We start from the raw sequence: 27,021 nt of genomic DNA, 5'->3' as shown, positions 1-27,021 counted from the left end.
TGTTAAGTAACACTCACAGTTCCCACTTACTGAATACTTTTATTTTGAGACTTTGATGAGTACACACCAAGTTCCATGGGGCATAGATGGAAAATGAGTCAACACTCCAGACAGATGCATTCCTTTCTGCATGCAATACTGCTGTTTGAAATTCAAAACTTGCCAGATTCTTCCAACTGTTGTGTAATGAACAGTACAATAAATTAGCAAAATATTTTGCATTTTTTATTGCTGTCTGCTCTATCAGGTGAAAAATTATCTGATATTTTCATATTTTGGGGAGGGGGGGAAAGAAAAAAAGCACCTCAAATAAGCACCTAAATCAACACTTCTTGGATTCACAAAGATGAGAGCATCTGCTCAAGAGAAAATCCTGAATTAATCTACAACTGCATACCAGTGCCATCTACTGAATGTAGAAAATGCTGAATGTACTCATGCAAACCCTTCTACTCTGAGAGTGGAATTTACTAGGCTGCCCATTTACACCATCTAACAGGAGCCCTTTCAGTTCTCGCAATACAAAGTGTACTCTAGAGCTTAAGGGTTACAAACAGAGTGCAATTAATTCATAACGAATGACTTGGTCAATATATCTTCTGCTTCTCCAAGAGTAGACATAAACAGTATTCTAATCTCTCTGGATTTATTTGCTGTCCATAAAATCTTTGTTCAGTATTTCAACTTTATTTATAGAGAATATTTAGAAAGCACATTGTGATATATGATTGTACCTCATTAGTCAAGTCCTAAAAAGCTAGCTCTGTTCCCATGTCAAATAAATGCGTCCATGCCTATTTACTTGTCCAGGTTTTAAACAGTGCTTCTAAGGATACTTAAACTAGTGACTGAACGTTTACTTTTCCTGATACTCATTCCAGTAATATTTTTCTGATGTGAGCATGGCAAATAATACTCCTCTTAAACGCTGAGTAATTGGTATGTCCTTAAATTCTCCCGACTTGAGTTATGAATACAATATCTGGTGTTGCATATATATAAAAATTAAAAAGTCTTTATTCACAGGAGAGTCACTGCGATCTTTTTGATTCTACCAAAACTTCAGTATAGCAAACACTGAACATTTTTTAAAGTGAACGAAGTATTGCACAAAGATTCTTAAAACTGATGATAAAACCAGACAAGGACACCTTCTACAAACTATAGTAGAGTGAGAAAATGAACAGATTAAAAAACATAGAGAGCAAAGGCATACTGCCTTGCTAATTCAGCATGCCTTGGTTTTGTCTGTAGAACTATATGTTTATATGTCCTCATAACATTTGTTTGATGGATTGACATCTGTGGAGTACAGCTTGGAGTAGATTTGAAGTATTTCAAATTCCTAGCTCTTTGCCCTTTGTTTGGAATGGAATATATAAATATATATTAAAGATTTTTAAAAATAGTCTTGAAATAGTTTAAAGTGCCGCTGAAATAATTTATAGTGACTGAGGTCACATTCCACTCGCGCTGATGGGGTATAGTCCGCCCCCCAGTCATCAACACCCCACTAATACAATTGCAAAGGAATTATGGAAGGGGTTTTGGACCCAAATATTTTTCAGCTGTTTTGTTATTACAGAGATCTTCAGGTGGGTACCAAGGAAGTAGGTGACTAACTTTAGACACTTGATTTCAGTTGGATTTCAGTTCCCTTTATTTGAGGGACAGGGCAGTAAGCTTTAGCAACAGTTATAAATAGTATGGAAGATTCTGCACATGCTGTAATATAAATAGTAACACAAAAACGCAAGGTTAATGTGACCTGGATCACTCTTCAATAAGAAAAGGATATTTATTTATCTCTGCTAACTGATAAATGGGCAAGACTAGTCTTACATTAGCTAGGCACATTCTAGTTCTTCAGAAAGGTTATGAACAAGGTTCTAGGACATGTTGCCTGAAATAGCCGATGGCTGGATTTAATAAATCAAATAGATTTATGCCATATGCATCTAAGCATGAAATAGTAGCTTTAATTCAACAAATAGCTATCTCAGTTACGTCCTATTGGGTCATGGCCTGTGAGCACCTAGGAGGGAGGAATTTCTCCTGGAATCCCTACTACTCCTGCACCCATAGAGTGCTTTTGATTAAGTGATATGTCTTACCTAAAGACTATATAAACTTGCAAATATATGACAATGAGACATGCAAAACATGTCCATTATTATGAGAATAAATACATTTGTTTGTTATACTGTTTAATGGCTACCTCACTCATTCTAAGTTTACAGGAAAATAATAAATGGCATTCGTTTCTGAATTAATTCAACTTATTTATTACTACATTACAAAGGAGTACATGGGATTAGAAATTAAATGTCTCATGCACCTCGACACACTTCTAGCACATAGTAAATCCGTAAGTAGCATCCTACTGATTCAGCTAGTTTTTATGAAAAGAATTTCCCTTATCCAATTCCTTTTTTGATGTTTCAGTTCATAAACCACTGCTGTTTTCATGACAGGTAATTAATGGTGTGCATTATGAGACAATTGCTTTTAAAACAGTTTGCTTTTTTCAGGTTTTTCTTTCTGAAATGCCAGAACCACAATTGTAATGCTGCATCAGAAGTCATTATGTGCTCAATTTTATTCTAAGTTTGTATTTTAAGTTTGTGCTTATTATTTGCAATCTACATTTTTTTCACTGCTGCAGTTTTCTGTCCATTCATCTGGGGTAGAAAGTGAATGAAAGTGAATTTTGTCTTCTTTTTTTAAGGAAGTGAGACCTTTAGTGCCATAATCCTCCTTCTTCTCTACTGGATCTCCCAGGACATAATGAAAGCAGAGTGCCCAGGTCAAAGCTCCTGCCCAGTTAGTATCATGGCACTCTTACCAACACAGTCCCTCCCAAGCACAATCTATGGGACATCTCCCTTTCTTCATGCAAGCGAGGAGACACGAAGTGACACAAAGTCCTCTGAGACAAATTTTTGTGTCTAGGGTTTTTTTGTGCTTCAGGAGTAATTGGTCCTTCAACAGAAACTTTCACAAAATCAGAATAGTAAGAGCAAACAAAGCAAATATTAATTTTACTTGAGCTTGCTCTTTTTCATTGTATTATGCTACTATTTGGCAAGGATACAGAGATTCTTTCCTTTATGACCCAACCTTCTGATTTGAGTTTACAGGACCATCTTTGAGATGCCACAACTGCTCACGTTGTCTCAGTTTCCCACTCCCTGTGATGCACGTTACCATATCATACAAAAGTGTGAGCACTTGTGACAGCACAAGGAAGGAGGATGGAAAACACATCCAGAAGTAAGAGAACAAAAGTAGGAAAAACAGGCATGGAAGCATTTGGCACACCTATTGTATTACTTGGAGCACCTATGCAGGAGAAGGACACATACTTATCATTCCCACCATCACCCATACCTAGGTTGATTCTTCAGAAGCTATGGACGAAAATTGCTTTGAAGTCCCTCCACTAGTCTTAGCAGCAGAAAAGGTTGACTTGCAGTCATGGGAGCATCATAAAAACCTGTTCACATCCATAGGAAGTACCCAGTCAGCCACTGCCCCTACTCTTCCCTGCCCATGCCTTGCTATTGCCCAGCCATCACACCTTGCCTACTCTCCTTCCTTGCATTCTGCTTGGCCTCCTCATCTTGGCTGGTCTCTGCTGAGCTGTGAACGGGAACAGGGAGTGAGAGGAATAGTTAGCAGCAGTCGTTGCTGTGAAGACGACAGCACAAACAGTAATTCCAGGGAGGCCTTCCTACCTCAGCAGAGCAATGACTATTTACAGCCTGAAAGGGGTTGCCAGCCTCCAGTTCAACACCCTCTTAAGGGCAACAGATTATCCCTAGGGTTGGCTACTCCAAGCCTGGGCACTGAGCTGTGGCAAGGACATAACCTGAGGCTGGAAGGAGCTCACCCCCTTGAGCTACAGAAGCAGCATTTAATCACACCTGAAGTGTCAGGATAGGTGGACAGGATGGGGAGGATACTTTTGCCTGCTGTGAACAACTGAGGTTTTTCAACACTGGTGATACTATGTTCCTCCCCTCCCTCTCAAACTCTGATTTGTCTTTGCTTAACTCACCATTTGTAAAGGGCAAGTAATTGCTCGCTAAGCTCTCAGACACTACTTTCATTTCTCAGAAAAAGAAATCACAGCTGGTTGCTGCTTGAAAGACTGCAGTAATGGTATTATCACCAGCATGAGCTCACAGAGGCAGAACCCTGGCTGGCCAGGGGACAGGGACGCTCTCTGCAGTGTGAACACAGAAACCAGCACCTGAAAACTGCCTTATCTAAATCAGAATATTTCCCACAGTACCTTCCAAGTGGGTCCAGAAATACGATACTAAGTAACTTCTCTATGCTTTGTTCATTTATAATGTCATCAGTTACACACTGTACCAAAAGACATTCATCATACAGGCAAAATTTCTAGAGGTACAGAATTTGGCTGTAGATCTTTCCAAACATTTTTCTTTCTGTCACCTGTCTACCAATATTTCACTCTGTCAGTACAACTATGTGAAGGCCCTTAGCCAGGTAATGGAAATGTACTTTCAATTGCACATGTGATGTCTTCTCCCAAAACCTTTCCCTTCTTCCTGAATTTAAGATTGTTAGTCAGGTAATTAAATTTTTCTTATATAAATAAACTTTAAAATTTTTAGTTGCCACAGTCTTTCTTCTGATAGTTTCCTCCTTCCTGCAAGACCTTCATAATTAAACAAGGGGGTTTTCGTATTTGATAGAGAGTTTTAAACTACTAAAGGAAACGTGCAATATTGTAATGATCAGAGAAAAAATAACTTCCTCATACTCATAAAGGTAAGAAACATCTCTTATATGATCATTAAGGAAGTAAAAAAAAAATTTCACCGTAAATTATAAGGCTTTCTGAACTACAGTTCCTCAAAGGGATATTTATAAGCTAGCGCCTTTGAGTGGGGGCATAGCTCTAATTCCGAGACTGGATTAAACGGAGGAAAATACACGTATGCCTTGAGGTATCTCTTTGAAATTATCTACTGTCAGAAACCCATGTCTTAACCTGGAGTTCCAATTTCTAGGGTTGGAGTGACAGAAGCCATTTTTTGAATGTTAAACTTGGAAATATAAACCAAGAGCAACTAAGGAAATGCCTTCTGTTTACAGTCGTAGCTTACATCTACAATAATAAAACTCAAAGCAGTTGTGTACTAGCAGTTCTCTGAATTCACAACTGGTACAAGAAATTAATTTAGGAGCTGCTGTACTCTCACATAACACATTTTTGAGGGCTGAAAGACATTGAAAGGAGAGTATGGCCTGATTCTGTTCTCCTTGATTTCAACAGAAGCAAAAACAGGTCTTCAATCTGTGTGTAATTCACATGATCTACTTAGCTAAACAATTAAGTCACAGCTCTGACATCTGATATTTATTTTAAGTTCTTTGAGCCAGATTCTGTTCTATGAGCCAACCCTTTTTTTTTTTTTTTCTTTTCTGGTGGCACAAAGGCTATAACAACCATGGATTTTCCCAGCTGGAGATTCTCCCAGCATGAATAAGTCTTTACCTGTCTGGTAAAAACAGCTTTTGTGATATTTCCTCCTCCTTTGCACCCTCTGAATCTTCGACATCTTTGGGAAAGAGTAAGAGGCTTGGCTACACCACTCATCACTTCAAGTATCCTTAACCTGCATACTTGCTTCTTCAAATTAAAGCCACTCATTTAATTTTCAGTAATCTAGAGGCTATTGTAACTGAAGTGAAAACATAGTCCTCTATGAAGCTCTTCCTGTGGTATTTCAGAAAAAGACGCGTTACCAATGAGACATCTCAAAAGCTCTCAACTCTTAAAAATATAGGTCACTCCTATGTGTGAATGCCATGCTTAAGAATTCAATCATATTTCAAGGTCATCCTTAAAGAAAGACCCTCAATCCAAGCAAGCCAATTTTTTTAACTCCCTCTCTCCTCCCCAAGAGAGCAGACTCTGTGTTAAGGAGTACCCCAAAGCTGAAAAGAATTAGAGTGGTTTTTACCCATTGCCTCAGTGGGGAACTTTGTGGTTAACGGCTGCTCCTTTTATATTATTTCAGGTGATGTACCCAATGAAAATGTCTTTAAATGACACTAGCTTAACAGAGATGAAAACTATCAGGTTGTAGTTTATCACTGCTCTTACTTGAGTTTACTTCTTTTACTACTTTTTTACTTCTTTACACAATCCCACTTCTTTTGCTGTATCCCCTTTAGCTACAATATAGTTGTTCCCCACTTCTGGGCAGCATCCTATTCTAAGGTATGAGTTTTGATGAACACTTACAACATTCCCCAAGTAGCTACCTACCAGATTTGACTTCCAGACATGTATTGGGATACAACTGCCCAGCAAAGTAGGCTCACAGCTTTGTGTGCCGAGATTTTTGGCGAAGGAAAAGAGTCGACTTGGGAGGTAAACAACATCAAAGAGTGTAACGTTGAGAATGTGGCAGCCCCTTCTGATTCAGCGCTTCCTAATCAGCCACTTTCCAATAATTCATTAAGACATGAACAAAGAGGTTGAAACATTGGCTTCTCCTAGGGCATCAGCCAACCATAATGAAATTATAACAGGATATATTTACAAGGTTGAATATCTTGAACTGAGCTATAATGATGTTTATTAGTAATTCTTCAACAGCTGCTTAGAAAGCATATTTGTATTAGTTAATCCTTGCCTGTGGAGACCTTTACATTTGTTTGGCAAAAGAACATTAAGAAGCATGGATTTTTTTTCCCCACTCTGCAAATCCCTGTTTTCATCAGAAAATGCTGTGGGATCAAGAAATAAGCCAAACATAGTGTATGCAATTGCTTTTCTGCTATTACTATTAGGGATCACTTTAGTAAACAGAACTGGAAAGGATATAGAACTAGATTAACATGTTTTACATTTTAAAAAGAAATTTTAAAAAAATAATTTAGCAACTTTATTTTGCATTGTAAGCTTCTTGAAGAGCAGCACACACATACAGATAAGCACTATGTGCATAATTCTAAAGCATCCTTTTTCTTATCTCCTCTGTCATAGATGTGAACATGGAAAACACTGAGACTTTGAAAAGCAAAAGAAAAAAATCTCTAAAAACTTACAGACCAGATGCATGAGTTTATGGGAAAGAGCTATATTTTCTTCTAAGAGATTCAGGTAAACAGGGTAGGATATCCCTCAAGCAATTCAAATGGGAAAGTGCATGGCATTATGAAACTCTTGCTATTTTGAATACTAAACTGTGAATATGTACTTCACTCTTTCCAAGAGGAAAGATGCATGACAATACTAATTGTTCCTTAAACTATGAAAGGATAATTAACTGAAAATAGTAAAACATATAGATAAGTTAGGTCAAACTATTAAAGACCTTGATTTACTGAAGCTGTCTTTCCCCATTCATAATTATATTTTTTTCTGTAACAGATAACAATTTCCATTCATTCATCTACCAGCTATTTTAAAATCACTAAACTGTCAAGGCAGATATTTCATTTGAATCCAAAGACTCCAAATTATGCCTGCAAAGTTATTGGAGAGCTTTTGACTGACGGCAGAACCCCTCTTAGAATGAGATACAGAGACCACACATTGATAAATATGAAGAGGAAATTCACTTCTTGCAATTCTGCAGCACTCTATTCAAGTATTCTAACTATCATGGCTGCTAAGAAATGTAGATTCTACAATATTTGCATAAATTAAACACAAGAACAGCTGCAATACATCAAAAGCAATATATGAACTAGTAGAACCATCTGAATGAAAGCTGATGACATGTGCTTAACCGCATACAAACCAAACTCAGCACTGACAAACAGGCAAACTCTATCTGAGTGAAAGGAAATAGAATTGAGTTTGCCAGAGCTTAATTAGACCCTGCTCTTTTTTGAAATATGAATAGACTCCAGGTTGATTGCTGTGCAAATGGTAATGTTTAACTGTACTTTACATTTCCTGTGCTTATTTTAGAAATGTTTCTATTCCTTTCTGAATTAGGACAGATTCAGAATTACCATAATAGATTAATAATCCGCAGTTTCTCCCTTCTAAGTACTTTATTCTGAACCTCTACCTTAATTCCGATCCCAGTAAACGTGTCCCATGTTTATACTCAGTCTAAGGTCATTTTACCCTAACACAGTTACATAAGGAGAATTCTTATACATGATAAATGGGATTAAAATCTTTTATTGTAGTGTTATATATAAATGCATAAACGTAGTGAGCTATGTAGACATACTGATATTCAAGGTCTTATCTTAAAGGTCAGAAGCAGGTGTAAAATAAATGCAAACCACGTATTTCAGTGGGCCCAAATGTGCTAAGCAGAAAGCACTGGTCTTAAATAAAACCAAACCACACAACAACAACAACAAAAGAAAACCTACTTTCCATGTGCTGGGGCTGGGCAAGTTTAGTATTTCTCTGTTTTACAGTGCTCTTACTACTCTGGTACGTGGAGATGGAGACCATAACTGCAAAGAAAATGAACTGTTGCCCTTGATATTCAATAGGATTTCTATCTATTCTAAAATAACACTTATTATTGTTACTATTTAATCTCCAGATCTAGTCCTTGTTTCATTCCTTGTTCTGACAGAAAAGGGATAGCTATCCAAAACAAAAGAAGAAGTAAGGCTCTTCTGGAGGTGCTTCTCTGTTTGGGGTCAGTGGACTTTGGTATAAATGTGCAGTTTGGATCAATTTTAAGGATTTTGAAAGCCCTGACAGCAGCTTAGAAAAGGGATCCTCTACAGTGCCATGCAGCCAAATCACATACATAGACATGGAGTGACTCCACCATGTAGGTAATGTAGAGTTACCCTGTTCATGAAATTTAACCTGGGTGTTAAATTTGCTGTAACTGTGCTGGTCTAATCCACACAAATGATTTGTTGTATAGTAATCCCTCTTCTGAAAGTCTGAAATTTGCTTGACATCTGGAAAAGGGGCTTGTAACTGAATACGGGGAGGAAATCTACGTTGTGTTATCTTTATATGCAAACTAGGGATCTAATCATAAAATAATGGGAAGCACAAATTGCACAGGCTATCTTGCTAAATTAGTAGCAATGAATCTGGCCAACAGATCGGTTCAAACTTTAGACCCACACCATGAAATGAAAGTGCTTAGCCTGCTCTAGATTGTCTTCTGACCCAAAAGATTTATCTGGAGATGGCAAGAAATACTCATATTGGTAAGTTTTGACTATAAATAAGTCTTTGTCCACCATGTAAAAGATGAGTTCTGAAAATATTTTTCCTAAAAATCCTAAATTAATATTTCAATGACAAGGTAAAAATCTTTCATGTGTTCGTTGTGCTATGCCATTAACAGACAAGGAAGAAGGAATTACACTATCATGGTTACAGTACTAATAACACCGCTACCCTCTCAGCTATTTTCATCCAAGGGGATGTAAGGGTTTTACTAATCTAGCTCATACATCCAGTCCTGCCAAATATACTGATGAAAATGCATTTCCTAGTACATCATTTCAATGGTTCCTTCTGCTGAAGCATACCACATACAGCTTGACATAATAAACAGTGAAGGTTAAGTTAAAAGAAAAGGTGTCTGACTGTTCCAGTAGCTTTTTATTTTGCTTTTTACCTTTATTTCACAGGGTCAGATAAAAGAGAGAACATAAGTTAAGTAGCAAAGCCTTAATTAGTTTTGCACCATGTTACTCCTGAAGTTGTCCAAAACCAAGTTGCTTTACTGATGTAACATTAAATCTTTTTCTTCAGTCAAAGGCACTGATTTCAAATCATGTAAGCAAGAGAACATGTACTAAAATGCAATCTAACCAATTTACTTGAATTAACAAAGATATATCTAACGGACTTTAAAAAAAAAAACTCACAAAAAAGTTTAAACATAGTTACTACACAAAGTTGTGCCTTTACCATAAATGGGTTTTGTTAGATTACATGACCATTTTAATTGCATTTTTAAAACCAAAATATTAGGTTTAAAATGTAGCCATGATTCAAAACTCTGTAACTCCAGCTCTGTATTAAACAAACACATTTTTAGGCACTGCTTTAGCAAAATCAGTGGAGCATTGCACATCAATTATTTTTTTTTTGTTGCCCAGCAGACATAATAAAACATAGGATAATATAAAAATGGCCACTAATCAACCAATCTTGTTTATACCCTAGAGATAAAGAATTGCACCCTCAGTATATAATCAATAGCCAATCAATTCCCTCACTGGAGCAACTGTTTTCCAATTGACCGACATTAAAAATGCCCAAAACACCAATGAACAGCCTGTAGGACTTCCACTAACGGTGTAACCTCTAATTCACAAGTGACAAAATGAAGCAGTCACCCTTGCCCTGAACAGAAGAGCCTAACCATCAACTGAGGGTCACACAGGAGATCAGCTGCACGTTTTCTCACAAACTGCTTTCTGGCATCTATCTTCTCCTGATTTCTAGTCGTTCTTCAAGTTTTGGCATATTTTCTTCACCAGAGTTAAGTTTTGGTTGTAGCCTTGAGGGCAGAGAGTTCATGCGAATGCTTAAGAGTCAAAACAAACAAAAAATGTCCCAGGGAACACATTTTTTTCCAACGGAAAAAACATACATTACCCTGTGTAACACTGCTCATGTGTGCCTACATTCACAAACCATTATACTCTTTCCCAACAGTCTGCTTTAATATTCTTCCTCATCATCAAAACCAAATGTAAGCAACAAATGACCAAAGCATAATGCAGCTACTGGAAAAGAAGATGCTTACCTACAGCTATTAAAGTACACTTACTTGGTATGTCTAAAAGCAAGTCTTACAAAACACTAACATAAGATTCACTCTACCTTTGAGTAATTTCTTTTTTCTTTACTTTAGCAAAAACTACTCGATAAACACCACTGAAAACTTTAGTTCTCTAGAAAACAGGTGTTAATAAAAGGGGATATTTTCTCCCTCTTGTCAGGGCACTTGGAGAAATCTTTAATAATGAAATGATCCCAAAGCGAACACTGGAACTGCACACACTTTAGGGATGGAACCAAACTGCCCGTCTCTCTGCAGCCTTCCTGTCGCCGTTTCCTGATCTGGTGCATCTTCTTCGAGCCCCTCTCTGATTATGAGGTTTTGCTTATTGCTTTGCATGGCGACTACCACTATGCAATGATTTTTATGTTATTTTAAGGACTTTGAAAAATGCACTCTACACTTATAAGCCACCTTTTTAACTTTCATGTGTAGATCTGAAACACCACATTGTTCTCCCTCAAATTGCCCTCAAAACCCATTAATTAAAAGATATTTGCGCCTATATACACGTGTGTATGTATGTATAGTTACACTTATCATTTTAAATCTTTCTCCCTGTAAACAGACACATTTAAAGATCAAAATCATGTCCTGTATTTTCAAGACTCAAGCTTATCAACCAAATCGTAAAGGTCTTGCAAATCCTTATATCTGCATACTACCATTCTCCCACCTCTCCGAGGCTTTAGTCGGGCAGATTAACACCTGAAATAACAAACCAGTAAAACACAGAGAGCTGCTATTCTTTCTTGATTGAAAAATCAAATTGTGCCTGCAATAAAGAAAAAAAACCCCTACAAAATATATCGACTCTTCAGTTTGCTCAAAGGCTTAGTGCCAAGCTAGACTAATTCAAAATGCATGCTATAGTTCCTGAGTTACAGTTATGCGCTTGGGTCTACTTTGAAGTGAAGCTTCTGTTTTGTTATTCACTTGCCTGCGTATTGGAGGAGTCCTGGGGTACTTGAGGCCCAATCCTGGTTAATTCACTGAAAATTCTGACATTCACTTTCCTGGGGCTAAAACTTTACCCATTAGTAATTGTGTGCCCTGTCACGCTGACTATGATTTTTAAAGAAATATGAATCAAAACTAAAACAAGCCCCAGACCCATTTTTCATTTTAAGGACTACTCTGGTAGACTTCATTACATTTTAAATCTCAATGTACACAACAACTACATTTTGTCTTCGCTCACTCACTGATCAGCTGTCAGGGTTGGTCCATGAGCTCCACCATCGCATGGGGCTTATCCTAGATTTCAGATGCTTTCTGCTCAGTGGCCTGGATCTCCTGCCTGCAGCCATTCTTGCCAAGCACACAATATTGCTATTACAAGGAATATTGCACAATACACCTAAAAACCCAATAAGTCAAGGAAACAAATACAGCAGCAAAGTTACAGGTCATAAAGGTACCGTAACCGTGAAGGAGCCGGGCATGATGATAGATCCAAGCACTTGAGCAGAACTGAAGGCTGAAGGAACATACGCCCTCTGCTGCATTTGGGACTTAATTAGGCACTCAGAAAGTCAGCACACAAACTAGGGGCACTGAGATCACAGACATCTCACCGTTTAGGGAACCAATACAAAGATAACACTTTCTGGAAGGAAATGCTGGTGACAAATAACAGCTGACCTGAATGAAATGCTTGTGCCATTAAAAATCCCATTTAAAAAAGATGGAAAAAGTTAAATATGCTTATAAATACAAGTACAGTTACAAATATGCACTTGGCAGAATTAAACCTGTGGGTGTGTGGAACTATGTATTTGTTACGTGAAAAAGTAACAGGTCATTAAAAATTGGCCAATATCAACTTGTTTAGGACAATTTATCAAGGAAAATTTGAGGATGGTTTTGAGATTAGAATAATATAAATATATTTAAAGTAAATCTCCTCATTTAAATGAAACACTGTGTAGCAGAGATCTATCCTGCCTACCAATATTTTTGGGGTAGAACTGGCACCTAATCTTGGTACAAGGCAAGGTAACATTTCTGCTGAACTCATTGGGACTGTTCATACTTCACCGTGGTGCAGTGAGATCCTCACAGCCCCTCCAATCCTGCCTCAGCAACCACTGGTCTGGGCAGCACAATGTCCCATGGAATCCTTACTACTTCCAGTACCCAAGCCAGCTGCACTCTCCCTGGACTGCTGTACTGATGTTCTGTTGTGAGGAACAGTATGTAATGTTTCATTAAGTTTGTTATTTATTGGAATATATTTTAATCTTGAATATGCTATAAAGAAAAACAAGTCCTTTAACTGTTTGGAATATAGTTTACATTAAACCCCTGAAAGCAGAATATATTTGCCTAGTTCTATTCCAGAAAAGCCTGCCCAACAACTTAACTTTAAAATGAATTCATTCAAAACCTTCAGATGTGGAATGAGGAATAATTACTATGAGCCAACATTTATTTTGGGGTTGTTTTTTTTTTAGTGTAACAGTTATTCTTTTAAATAATTAACTGTCATCTCCTTTTAAGCCTCCTGAATGCCCAGCAATTATTTTTTAACACAATATACTTTAAAAAAAAAGGTAATTTTATTAATAGGAAAAATAATTGGACATAAGTATTACAAAGAACTCTGCCATACCATACATTTTAATTTCCTAGGGACAAGGTTTACATTCCTCAATGGTCTCCTTTTTTTCCATTTTTTATTTCTGATCAGTAATTACATTCACTGAAGTAGTTTAGGCACAGCAGGTTTTGCAGAATTAGGGACTTCAGCCGTAACTATCACTACACTTCAGGAGATTTTTTTTATGTGAGTAAAAAGAACAAAACTTTCTGTAAACTTACATGGGTTTGATTCAACTGTAAACTAAAATAAACCTCAAACATATCTTTCAAATCTAACTCATAGTGAATAATGGATAAATTAGCACCATGTCATGGGACAACTTATAGTTTTCTTCTGCTGATGTGTAAGAAATTTTGGCATAAAACTGAACTCTTTAAGTTTAACCACAAAGTTTAAATAGTCTGAGGGCCAAATGCTCTTCTCTGATATGTTATTCTAAATCTGAAGTAGATATGCTCAGGAGGCTAATTTGAACATACTGTTAAATTGAGAGCAATATTTATCTTCATTCCTTCATGCTTGAGAAATAACTAATCAAAATGTTTTAAAATGTCTCACTGGTCTCCCAGCACAAAGACGAATTTCATCCCCTTACCCCTTGTAAATTTAGATAGCTCATTTCTCCACTGTCTTGGGGAATATGTAATGAAAGAACAGTTAATGCAGACTTTTTTATTTCCCAAGATTTCTTTGAATCTAATTACAGGAAAGCTATTTTGGTTCTGCAGAAAGTGTTTGGTTAAAGGTAACAAAGAAAATCTGAGAATGACAAGCAATTCTAGTTCCCCCAACATGACAGTCAAAAATAACCTGATGCTGAATCCTCTCTTTGTGAAAACATGTACTTGGGTTCTTCATAAAAGAAATAAATAAAAATTGACCGGTTATGCATCAGAAATGAGATAGTTATGAAAAAGATTGTCCATTGAAGAGCTTTCACAGTGAAGCTTAAAAACTAAAACACCACATTCAAGCATAGAACTTCATGGAAATGAGGCAAGTAAAGGATGTTGTGACAGAAAATCTAATCCCACTAGATATAATAATTCACACTAACAACTTGTATTTTTAGTGACATCCTACCAGAAATCCTAGCAAAAGATGGAAGATTGCTTTTTGGTTAGTTGGAATACATTATTTCTTCTGAATATACTCTTCAGAGCAAATGCTCACTCTCATTAATCAGGTCACCAAGAAAAACAGGGACAAATCTGTGCGAGATAAGACTTTAGAACAAGGGATAGGGATAAAAGAGATAAGAAGTTAAGGCAACTACACTGATGGTGAAAGCGGTATCTTTATTGCTGCGTGTGGGGGTGTTCCTTCTGGGTCCTACAGGGCACATGAAAAAATATTTCATATGACCAAAGAACACACAGCACAGAATATCTGCCTGATTATGAAGAGAAAAAGAACACCTAAAGAGTTGTTTGCAGGCAGGTCACAGCAGCTTACTGCCCCAACAGGGCAGGGCAGGTTTTGTTGTCCGATCTATTTCAGTGCTGTCATGTCCCTTTGCCCTCCTACGAACCTGCATGAAGTCAAGTCCAGCTGTTAGGCCCATAACATACCTCTAGCCCAGGACCTGTCCTTGAATGGCCCACAAGCCACATTCAGACAGGGCACCACGGACCAACCATTCCTCCTTTTATATCTTATTTATGTGTCTATAACTGAGTAGTACATGTAGGATGTCTAACCCTTAGTGTCTCACCTTTCTTTTTCCAGCCTCGTTGAAAACACTCTGTGATGCTCTGCTTTTCCATTATGGCCTGAGCTAAATAAGCAGGTCCCCATCACAGTAAGAAGGTCTCATCCCCTCTCAAACCTCACCCCCAATCCTGTACTCCAGCCACTTGCCTTATGCTGCTCCTAAAATTCAACCTGTGGCACTCCAAGCCAGTCCTCCAAGCCAGCCCTCCTTACTAAGCAAACAGCTAAATAAGCCCCCACATGAAATAAAAAAAAGGTGCTACTCAGTGAGTTGAATTAACTCATCATGTGTCTACACTGAAAGCTGAAACTAGTTCTGACAGTGAGGGAGAGAAGAACTGGAGTGAAAGCACATTTCAGCCCTAGTACTTAGCTCACTGATAATACAGAGTAGCATCCTCAGAAGGGAAAAGAAAGAAAATACACAGAAATTATGCTTCTTGAATGCTCTGCTCTGTACATGGCATTGTTCTGGATGGGTTTTTTTTGTTTCAAACATAAGAAGCAACTGGACTGCTCAATTTTCTTTATTCTGTCTTAAATGACCCTTCTACCTTTTTTTTTCATTTTTTCCTGGAAAAGTGTACACTGAGCGTTTGTTTACAGCAGATACAGAATTCAAGCCACTGTAAGTAATCACTCATGACCAGTCATGTTGATAACCAGCAGCATCTTTTCCCGTCAGCAAACAAATCTGTGGCAATCTGGTTTGGGCTGGATTTCCCTTAACTACCAGAGACTTAATGCTCTGAAAAAGCAAGAACAGCTGTAAGTTCACTGGGACACTACAACCCCTTACTCATGATGCTCAATACTTGGGGCAGAACACACTCAGCAGAAGCTTCCAAGGCCAGCATATTAATTACTTTGTGCTTGATTTGTCTTTTTTTTTAGTCCAGTTTCCTCAGACTGTGCAAGTGCTTTCCCTGCCAATCAGTTACCTATTAACTCCTGAATATGCCACCTGAATTCAAGGTTTTTTTCCAAAATGTGGTTTAGTTTCCTATAAAATAGACCACTGGACAGAGAAAAGCAACTCTACCAGTGAGACATGGGGAGGGCTGCATCTTAATTCCACCTATTACCAGCCACAAGGGTGCTCTCCAGGGGCACCAAACTTCCACAGCTCTCCTCAACTTGTTTCCTTTCCCGTATGGTCTCTGGCAGACAACAAGAGAAAAATGGTAGTGGGCTACGCAACCCAGAGACAGTCACTATAACCTCCTCCTTGCTGAACTGCACCATCCTGACTAATCCACACAAACCTCTCTGGAAGCTCCAGTCCATTAGGAAATGTCTTGCGTGACTCTGTATCAAAACCAGCTGCAGCAGAGTTGACCCACTGACCAGTGTCCTGGCCAAGCACGGTCTGTCAACATCGGCAGGCAGCTGTGCTTGACCCTCAACTACTCCTGTCTGCCACGGCCATGCCTGACCGGTGCCAGCACCAGAGGGACTGCTCCCTGCCTGAAGCCCCCATGCCCAGCACTGCCCATCTCCAGCACCTGCCCCTGCAAACCTAGAGAAATGCAGCACATGGGAAACAGTCAGGTTGAAGAGAAAGTTTAAAGGAGTAAACCCAGGCATCTGCCTCTCAAATCAGTCGTATCTCCTCCTTGTGTAAACTGGAGGTCCTGAGTTCGGGAATGTGACAAATTACTTGGTCCCAAACAGGAGGAAACGTGGCTTCCTCAGAGCTGGCAGCGCTCTAACACGGGGAAGTTGGGTGGCTTGCTCGGAGGAGCTGTAGGTCAACTGTGGCCACAACTGAACTCCCAGCTGAAAGTACTGAAGGCCAAGTGGCCCTCACCTCCCTGGTGTCCCGGATACCTCCCACGGTTGAACTCCCGCTGGGTTGCAGGGCTGGGGCATCACGATGCTCCCGCTCCACGTCCCCCGTGATGCTGGGTCCGGCACGGGAGCCGGGCTGGGCTGCGCTGCCCTCGGCGGGACTCGACCCAAGTGAAGGCTGAAACCTCCCCGGGACAGCACCCCCCGCTCCGCTTCCCCTCGCCCCCTCCCGCTTGCAGCGGGCTCTCCCGGCGGATGCGCCGTCGGGCTTCTCCGCTGGAGGAGGCGGTAGGGACGGGACCCAGCGCGGGCTGCATCCCCGGGCGGGCTCCCTGCGCCGGGTAGCGCGGTGGCTCTTACCTCCGTGGCGGGCAGCGGCGAAGAGCCGGGGCGGCGGCGGGGCGGCGGCGACGGCCGGGGGTGACCGGGGGGCGGCGGCGGAGGCGATGGCGCGGGGGTCGGGCGGCGGGGGTCCGCCGCCGCTGTACCGCCGGGAGATCACCCGGTCCCTCCGCGGCGGGCGGGGCGGCAGCGGGCGGTCGCCGTCTCCCAGGGCTTGGAGGAGGAAGTCGAGGAGCGCCCCCCGCTCGGCTCCGGTGGCGGGCAGGTCCCTGCCCTCGGCGCCCGGCGGCGGCGGGGCCGAGGCCAGCAGCAGGAGCACGATGGCGGGCAGCGCCTGGCGTTTCTTCGCCCCTCGCATCTCTGCGGCGCTGGGAGGAGGCAGAGAGCGAAGACGGTCAGCGCCGGGCCCGGCCCGCACCCCGCCCGCCCGCCCCCCATGGCCCGGGGGCACCCCCGCGGGCGCGGAGGCGGTGCGCTCCCGCCCGCTGCTCCCGCACGCCCGGGCCGGGTGCAGCCCCGCCAAGAGGCGGCGCAGTGCGGGGACCCGACGGGCCGCCACCGGCAGACCCCGCCGCGCCTGCCCGCCAGCCCCCCGAGCAGCCCAGGAGGGCGCATTTATAGACACGGATTAGGGGAAGGGTATTAACCCCGCCGCACATATTTGCGCTCTTGGGCTTTGCGGGGGATTTGCTCGGCTCCCTTTGCCCCCAGCGTTCCCGCGCTTGTGGATGCTTGCGGCGGGGGGACCCCCCGAGGGCTCAGCCCGCCCCCCGCCCTCCATCTGCCCGGGCACTGCCGCACGGCGGGCTTCGGGCGAGTGAGTAGAACCGGCAAGGGGACGGAGTTCAGTTAGGGGTTACGTCGGGAACTGCTGCAAATCAGGGTGTAAAGGGCAAAAATAATTACAACGGGCTGAGGCTTCGAGAGCAGCGCTTAATGCCCCTAAGTAAGCTATTCTAATTATAGCAAAGGGCTAGGATTAAGGGGGAGGAGGGGGAAATTCTGTTATTTACAAACTGTTTTATACTTGGCTTCCCTCGCAAATCCTCCTTGGCGAAAGAGTTAATCGGCGCCGCCGGGCAGCCGGCTCTCCCCGACGGCTGCGGGCTCTCCCCTAGTCCGCCGCCGCCGGGGCGTACGGCAAACCCGGGGAGTAACCGGGGAACGACCCGGGCTTCGCCGCAGGGGCAGCGACACCCCCTCGCTCTGTGCCAAAAGCTCCCTCCGGAGAGCCGGCGGGCGGCCGCTTACCTTCAAACGGAGGCAAGTCTCGCTGAGTGCGTGCGGGCCGGGGAGAGCCGTCCTATGCCGTCGCTGGAGAGCCCGTGTCCCCGCGGAGGCTCCGCCGGGCGCGGAGAAGGGCGGTCGGTGCTGCGCCCGGAGAGGGGGTATGCGCCCTCCAGAGCCATGCGCTTCTCTTATATAGTCCGCACCGGCGTACTCATTTGAGTACTATCGACTTTAGGTGGGTGGCAGCCGATGGAGACACCTCTGGTAATCACTCTTGGGCTCAGAGAAGGTCTTTTCTGACAAACTTCCTCCTCCCCGTTTGTCCCCCGGTGGATGGCAACTGAAAGCTGCGTTTGAAGTGGCTCTAATCTATTTGTGAAATTAGATTTCCCCGAAGATTGGGAAACGCTTACTAATAAAGCTGCCGGCTCAAGAGATTAAAATGTGCTTTAACTTAGCGGGATTCCTTTGGGAATACAGCAAGAGAAAGATTCTCCCCCCACACCCACTCCCCCTTTCTTATTGAACGAAGAAGCGAAGCCTGAAGTGTGTATAAATTTGGTTCTGTTTTGATGGCAAAGTGGTAGACTGACACAAGTTAGGACCTTGGAAAAGCTGGGTTCTCCAAAATAGCTATTTTAATTTTTTCACCACAAGACTTAATGAGAAGGTAGCAAAGAAAGGGACTGACCTAATGAAACTATTAAACACACGGGTCAAATGCCTCCAAGAGCCATAAATATGGAAGCAAATAATTAGTGGTCGAGTCCTCAGCTTTTGGGCTGCAGTGCATACAGGCGATCTGGGTGTAGATTGACTGGAGAGCAATACAGATTTTTAAATTTATACCAGACAATATTTCACATTGTTAACAGAATTTGCTAGTATAGCAAGTATACGGAGAATTTAGATTTGAAACAGATTTAAACTATTCTGCATCTGTCTGACACATGGAATTTCCCTACAAACTCTGTCTCTTCCCCAAAATTCAGTCATTCGTACCCTTCTCTAGCTGTCTCAGGCAGAGGACCCTCGGGGCTGTATCCTACAGGGACTGTGTCATCACTGGTGATGGGAAGGAAAGCCAGCTTCTTCCCCACATTATCCTCCTCTTCTGCCATCCTCACTCACCTTTTGCAGGGTGATGGATGCCACAGGGATCAGGGATCAAACCAAATTTAACTAATGAAGCGTTCCAAAGGGGTTTATCATACTAAATTTTTTAGAGGTCAGTGTACTGCAGTAGTACTGGTGTGCCCTGTGGATTTCCAGGTTAACAGAAGGGTAGTGTCAATCTCTTTCTCACTACATGATTTCTGTCTTCTGCCTTCCTCTTTACTGGGGGCATAGAAGGAGTTTTTCTTGGTCAAGCTGGTGGTCAGGTTGCATGAAGAGGAAATAGGAGAGCAGGGATGAGCTGAGAAATCAAGCAGCATATTAAATGATCAGCTCAAAAATAAATTTCAAAGTTTCTCTCCATTTGATTTACAGTTGCTTTATTTTGCCCTCAGAGACACACACTGCCAGTGCAGAATGGGGCTGAATTCTTTAGAAATGACCAAACTGTTACCTTGACTTGAGCTCCTCTGCCCACCACCATAACTAGTCACGGATTAGGTTTGCATCTTGTAGCCCTGGGACCAAGTCACACAGGAAGGAAATCCATGTGGCACTGCTGAGACAGAAGAATTTCTCTGCTCATGACAAAATCAAAGTCTTTATTTGACATCTGTTCAAGACAGGTAGCAGAATAGTCGTAGGATTTAAAAGCAATATTGCAACAGGCAATCAAATAGTTCATCTTGTCTCCCACACAACCCCCCAAAGGATCGAAGAGGTCTGCAAACTACTATAGCTGACTATGGACAATATGATGGAGCCCCTAGCTTGGGAAAGTTGGTGACTTCTTGAGCAAAGATTGCCAAATATGTTCCCCACCCTCACTGGGTTTCTACAATACAAATATTGTTAGAAAAAAGCCCTTACGTTTTGTACTTTAACATACAGGATGAGAGTTTGGGGCTTTATCTCTGTATCAGAACCCAGCTAGACCCTTTGTCATTGTGGGCTACACAGTTTATCCTTCTTTATTTCCACTCTCATTTGCTTCCCTTCCTCAGAAGGGCTGCATCCTCCTTTCCTTGGATTCCCAGTATACCCATCTGGAGGCCAGTAAACTGTTTTAATTACTGGTTTAAATTAAACCAAACTGACAAGTTGGTTGCTTCATTTGTTACCTGGACCTTTTTTCCTTTCTTTTTTTTTTTTTTAAACGTTATCCTTTTTGTATTTTCAAAAGAATAAACAAGAAGTCAAGGAAATAAGAGTAGGTGTCCCTGCAGAGCAGCTTGAGAGACAGATCTATCAGGCCCTGAAGTTACTGCAATGATTCCCATTCACTGCTGTGGGAGTTGGAGTGAGCCTTAAAATTAAAAGACCTAATTAGAGCCAAAGCAAATCTAAATCACAAGTTTTAAGTAGCTTTTCCTGATTCTTTCTATGCCCATGAGCCGTAAAGACTTATTTAAAAATAAAACCAAAGAAAGATTTGTTTTCTATTATTGCTCAAAGCCTTGTCTCTTTCTAAATTGTTTTGATAATTGAATTCTTCAGAGAGCATTTGAAAGAATGACAACCAAAGGAAGATAACTGCTTTACTAATCCCAGGCAATTCTGACAGGTTGAAAGCCCATTTTCAGGTCACAGTTACCCTGGCCTTTTTGTTAGTAGGCCTAATGTGCCTCCTCATCATTATATGGAGAAAGAACCTCAGCGTGAGGTTTACATCAAAGAGAACATCTTAAGACTGCACTCAGTATCTTATTCAGGAATGGAAAACCTGTTCAAGTGAGCCTAAATAAGTCTGGTTATTTGCTTCTTGTAGCCAATGGATTTAAACAAGTGCATCCCATTCTTTTTCCTGTGGCATGTTCTTTTCATTTTCTGACCTGTCTTAGCCACCAGTCTATGTCTGATTGAAGTTAAAACCAAACTAGTTAAATCAAAGTATCATAGGGCTGACAGGGACTTGGAGGGATGATCTAGTGCTTTCCATTGCCCAGCATGGAGCCAACTGTACCTCTGGCATCAAGGCTCACTAAGAAAACTAACTTTTATTTTTTTTCCCCCGTCAAGCTCAACGCCTCAACGCAAATCCTTTAAATGAACAATTGGTAAATGTTGGTTTAGTAGTGACATTTTACCTCAGGATTTACACTGAAATGTAAAAATTATCTAAATGCATTCCCAAAGCACACGCTCAAACAGCAGACAGGCTAAAGCAAAGATTTAAAATTTAGATGTCTCACTGTTACTAAATAAATCTGTCAGCCAAAGATTTCCATGGCCACTCAGCTAAATCAAGAAGAAAAACAGAGGGAAAACCTGGTTCTGTTGAAGTCCATGGGAATTTTCTTGTTGACTTTGTCAAGCTGGGATTTAATGCAGGGCTGTTACTAAAGGAGAGGCGAGGAAATGAAAAATTACCTCAAAAATATGAATGTATTAGCCAAGGCAGTAATTTATAGATGGCTGCTGTAATTTCTGATAAGTAATAGAGGAATCCATCTGGTTTCAGACCACACTATTCTCTTAAAATCAGCAGTTTTGAACAGCCATATATGTACACTCCTGTTGAGGCTGATATAAATATACTGGATCCTGCCTCAATGCAGAGGACTTGATCAGATGATCTGCTGAATACCTTTTGCAGTCCGTTCTTTATATGTATCTATAGATTTTTTGCAAGCAGCTTTTAAGGCATAGGACATGCTAATGAAGTGCCTGACAGTGGAAGTCTGTACAGTTAAAATAAAACTGTATTACGAAAAGAGAAGTGAGAATCAGTGTAGCATAATTATATATATATATCATGACTTAAAACTCAATGCATCTCGTAACTTGATGCTATTTTTTCAGCATTTGCTGTAGAAATAGCACAGCAGAGAACTGTGGGATGTTCTTAACTGAATTTCAGATAGCAGCTTCAAATACTTATTTCATAAAATAGATATCATCATCTTTCCAATTCAAACAAAAGTTATTTTTATTATTACAACCATATCACAGAATCAGAGAAGAGTATGGGCTGTAAGCAACCTCTAGAGATCATCTAGTCCACCCCCCCTGCCAAAGCAGAACCACCTAGAGCAGGTTGGACAAGACAGCATCCACGGGGGTTTTGAATATCTTCAGAAAAGGAGACTGCACAGCCTGTCTGAGCAGCCTGTCCCAGTGCTCTGTCACCCTCACAGTGAAGAAGTTTTTCATCATGTTGAGATGGAACTTCCTGTGTTGCAGTTTGGGCCCATTGTCCCTTGTCCTGTCACTGGGCACCACTGAAAAGAGTTTGACCCCATGCTATTGAAATCCATCCTTTAGATATTTATAAGTATTAATGAGATCCCCTCTCAGTCTTCTCTTCTCCAGCCTAAACAAGCCCAGCTCTCTCAGCCTTTCCTCATACTAGAGATGCTCCCCTTATCATCTTAGTAGCCCCTTGCTGGACTCTCTCCAGTAGTTCCCCATCTTTCCTGAACAGGGGAGCCCAGAACTGGACACAGGACTCCAGATGTGGCCTCACCAGGGCCGAGTAGCGGGAGAGGATAACCTCTCTCAACCTGCTGGCCAATCCCTTCTTAATTCACCCCAGGGTACCATTGGCCTTCTTGGCCATGAGGACATGCTGCTAGGTCATGGTTAACTTCTTGTCCACCAGGACACCCAGGCCCTTCTCTGCAGAACTTCCAGCAGGTCAACCCTGAACCTGTACTGGTGCTTAGGCTTATTCCTCCCTGCATAGAGGACTCTACATTTGCCTTGTAACATATCTAAATATTTTTACTACAGAGATATCATGATCTTTACTAGCTTTATGATTAGGAAATTATATTTTGAAGTCACCCCCATTTGGGTTTGGGGGGCATTTTTCACATGCAACTACGACATATCAAGTCTCATTTGGAGTATCCATGACTCTCCTGTGCTCTGGAAGGCTCAGCTGGAAACATGAAGCATCTTCTGACTATGATATTTCAACAAAACCAAATAAAAGTCCTAACTTGTAAATCATTCAGTAGGTGAAATAATTGTGAAATAAGTCATTCTTCCTCATGTTTTTCCTGAAACAGTTTCAGTTGTGAAGATTTCATTCCTGCACCATCTGCCAGTAGCTGGGACTATTCAGCTGAAGAAGGCAGATGGGAGAAACAACCACCTTGACAGGTAGAGTCTGGGTCTGTAGGCGTTTTTTCACAAGGACCTAATCCAAATAGTCCTTTTAGGACTTTTAGTCTTAGGCCAATTGATCGTGACTTTAATAGCAAGAAATGAACATTGCTTGCTTTTTAAATTGTTCCCTGGACAAGATCTTCTGCAAACTTCACAAAGAAAAATGGAAAGACTTTAAAATCTGGACAGATTTTGCAGAACATAAAAGTGGTGTACCAAGAAGAACAGATCTTAAGGACCAGGCAATAACCAGTCTGACCAAAGGAAACTTTTGAACTGCTTGCAGCCCTTCATAAACGTTATGACATGAATGATTTGAAAGCAATTATTTGGATTACCATGACTCTGAAGACTGACAGTTTATCTTAGAAAATCTCCAGTAGTTCCTTGGTTTATTGTCAGCTTCTGATTTTAGCCAGGATTATATGTAGGAAGCGAGTAGCAGATACCTGCTGTTGTCTTACCTCATCTTCAAATCAGAATTAGTTACCGAATCTTCTCACTGGTTTGAGGTTTTTTCTTTTGAACCCAATCCTGGATTTTCAGCTGTGCCGGATGTACCAGAGAAGACAAAGTCTTGTTTCTAAGGTAATTATACCTATCACTATAGTGATTAAAAGTAATTTACAGATGCAATGGGTTAAAAATAAACCTCTTCCCTGACACAGAAAACATCTTCATAATGCCCCCTTCATACCAGCAGACAGGAACTCACTGACACCATCAAAGAGCTGACTGCTGACCAGAATTACTGTGCAAGTGACACAGGTTCCTTGAAGACTTCTGTTTGGCCACCATGAGGACCACCACATAAAGAGAGAAATTTATTTCCTTTCAGCAAAAACAAAAACTAAGTGGCATTTTCAGGGCTTGGCAGATAGGGCAATAACAAGCAAAACACCTTGCATTCAAATTCTGGAGTATTGCTTAATTTCCTCTCACACTGAGGGCCTTCAATACGGGGAACCTGGACCAAGGGATTTTTGGAGGGAAAGGCTCAAGGGCAGCCTTCATCACAGGTGGAGAGTCATTGCATGTGTGCTGCAGCAGAGTGACCCAAGTCTAGAGCTCACTGACTCTCTCTGCTGAGGTAATCAGCTTTAAAAGAAAGAAAATTTTAATGGAAATGTTCTGTCAGGAATGAAAGAAGAGGCTTGAAAAGTTTTAGAAAAAAATGAACTGTGGGGACCCCCTCAAATAAGAAAGTAAGCCAGTTCAGATCCATGCCACCTTCAGAGCAGATGTCCAGACATTTGATTTCATTCCCTGCAGCCAAGACATTTTCTGCTGATGTATTCACATTAGGGATAGATTTACACAATGGTCGCTTGGGGATTTCTCAGTACACTGGCAAAGTCTCCAGACCTGCTATACACTGATGGTGTCAATGCAAGAGATTTCTAAGAAGCATTTAGAATCTTAATGATGGTTTAATCAAGGGCTTTGAAAGTTAACGTGGCCTGAATGGATAAACAACCAGTTCACTGAGAAGCTTCAAATTAAAAATGATAGTGGAGTATCCTCATGTGGTTGCATACCAAGCACATTGGTGTTGGTTTGGGAAGGGATTTTTCATCAAGAATCAATTTGTGGACTGACAAGTGATAAAGAAAACTGGTCATTGCTTCAGGCCAATATGGGTGCAGGGACTAAAAGGGCACGGTCATACAGGATGCAGCTAGATGCAGGGAGTGAAGCCATCTGAGTGTGGTTTCCTACCATTGCTCTTGATGTCCAGAAGATCCTCAACTAATACCACTTCTTACTAACGAGACTGCTGCTCAAATTTTGTACTTGAATTGCCAATTCACACCTCAGAAAGAGTAACAACAAACTGGAGACTAATAAAGAATGTACTTTTAATTTTGGAAAAAAATACCTTAAAGCAAAAGACTAAAGCTTGTCAGAGAGAACCTTGCACTTAGCTTAAAAGTACCTACTCAGAAACCATAAATCTGATGCTAAAGAATTCTTTAATTTTGAAACATGAATTTGGAAAAGACCATCATGGTCTTGCAGTCTGTAAACCTGAAATTACTTCTAAGAGTGCAATAGAAACCCACCTGGAACAGACTATAAAACATGCACTCCACATGCTGTCAGAGACTTTGGATGATGCAGTATTTTTAATAGTCTAGAGTAAATTTAAAATGCCTTTAACAGGCTAAAAGACAAATCTAGAATCACAGAATCATAGGGGTTGGAAGGGGCCTCAAGAGATCATTGGGTCCAACCCCCCTGCCAAAACAGGCTCCCTAGCTCGTATTGCACAGATAGGCATCCGGACGGGTCTTGAATATCTCCAGAGAAGGAAACTCCACCACCTCTCTGGGCAGCCTGTCCCCGTGCTTTGTCACCCTCACTGTGGAAAAGTTCTTCCACATATTGGTGTGGAACTTGCTGTGCTCCAACTTGAGGGCATTGCCCCTTGTCCTGTCCCCACAGACCATTAAAAAGAGGCTGGTTATTTCCCTCTGTCTGCCACACTTCAGATATTTATAAACATTAATAAGGTCCCCCTTTAGTCTTCTTTTCTCAAGACTGAAGAGACCCAGTTCACTCAGCCTTTCCTGGCAGGGGAGATGCTCTAGGCCCTTAATCATCTTTGTGACCCTCCGCTGGACTCTTTCCAGGAAATGTCTGAAGGAGCATAAAGAAAAAAATCAAGAATGCCAAAGCCTGAAGGCCATGCAGGAGTAGGGAATTTTTAAAATAAACCAACCCGAGGAAGCTGGTCATCCCCTTGCTATGAATGTCAGAATGCTTCTGCCTATCTGACCTAGAGGAAAAAATTCATGATGACTCCAGCCCTGGTGACTGATTTAAATATGAGCCTGTAATTATGATACACTAGCAAAGCAGCTGAGAATTTAATGAATTACTAATGGTTCTTTTTGACATACTGTCTCCATCTATGAAAGTCTCCAGTGACTCAAAGGAACAGAGAAATACCAATCCTTTCCTCCTCTCCCTGTCCTCAAGGAAAGGAGCCATTGAAGAGATGCCTAAGGAGCAGTCTCTATTTTCACTGGGTGGCTAGGGAAAATATGGGGTTAAAGTATTGGAAATGGAATAGTTGAGCAGTGATCCTGTAACTTCCAAATTCACTTAGATACAGCTGCTGGTTATTTTTAAAAAACTACTAGGTGTGGCGTGGTTCTGTTAATAGAGGCACTGGCACCAATGGCTTTACCTACACCACATCCCACTTTATTAATAGTTCTCCAAAATTAAATAACAGTTTGGAGGAATAATTGATAGTAGATTTTGACTATTTTTAAGATGTTAATCCTTTAATAAAAGTTAATTTTAAAGGTCTATAGC

The 27,021-nt window shown here is 41.3% G+C and overlaps 1 protein-coding gene across 1 annotated transcript in view; it reads right to left on the bottom strand.

The window, feature by feature from the left end:
- The window catches only part of ALKAL1 (ALK and LTK ligand 1), a 34,087-nt gene extending 16,390 nt beyond the window's left edge, over positions 1–17,697 (bottom strand). The window contains exon 1 of the mRNA XM_084280012.1: positions 17,257–17,697. Within this exon, the coding sequence (XP_084136138.1) occupies positions 17,257–17,596 (340 nt within the window). The 5' untranslated portion in view covers positions 17,597–17,697. The remainder of the gene's footprint in view (positions 1–17,256) is intronic.
- Positions 17,698–27,021: the final 9,324 nt, after the last annotated feature.

Source organism: Gallinula chloropus, assembly GCF_964237585.1.
Source record: "Gallinula chloropus genome assembly, chromosome: 2".
In the NCBI taxonomy this organism is placed as follows: Eukaryota; Metazoa; Chordata; class Aves; order Gruiformes; family Rallidae; genus Gallinula; species Gallinula chloropus.
The sequence above is the reverse complement of the archived record's forward strand: the minus strand, read 5'-3'. Positions and strand labels throughout refer to the sequence as shown.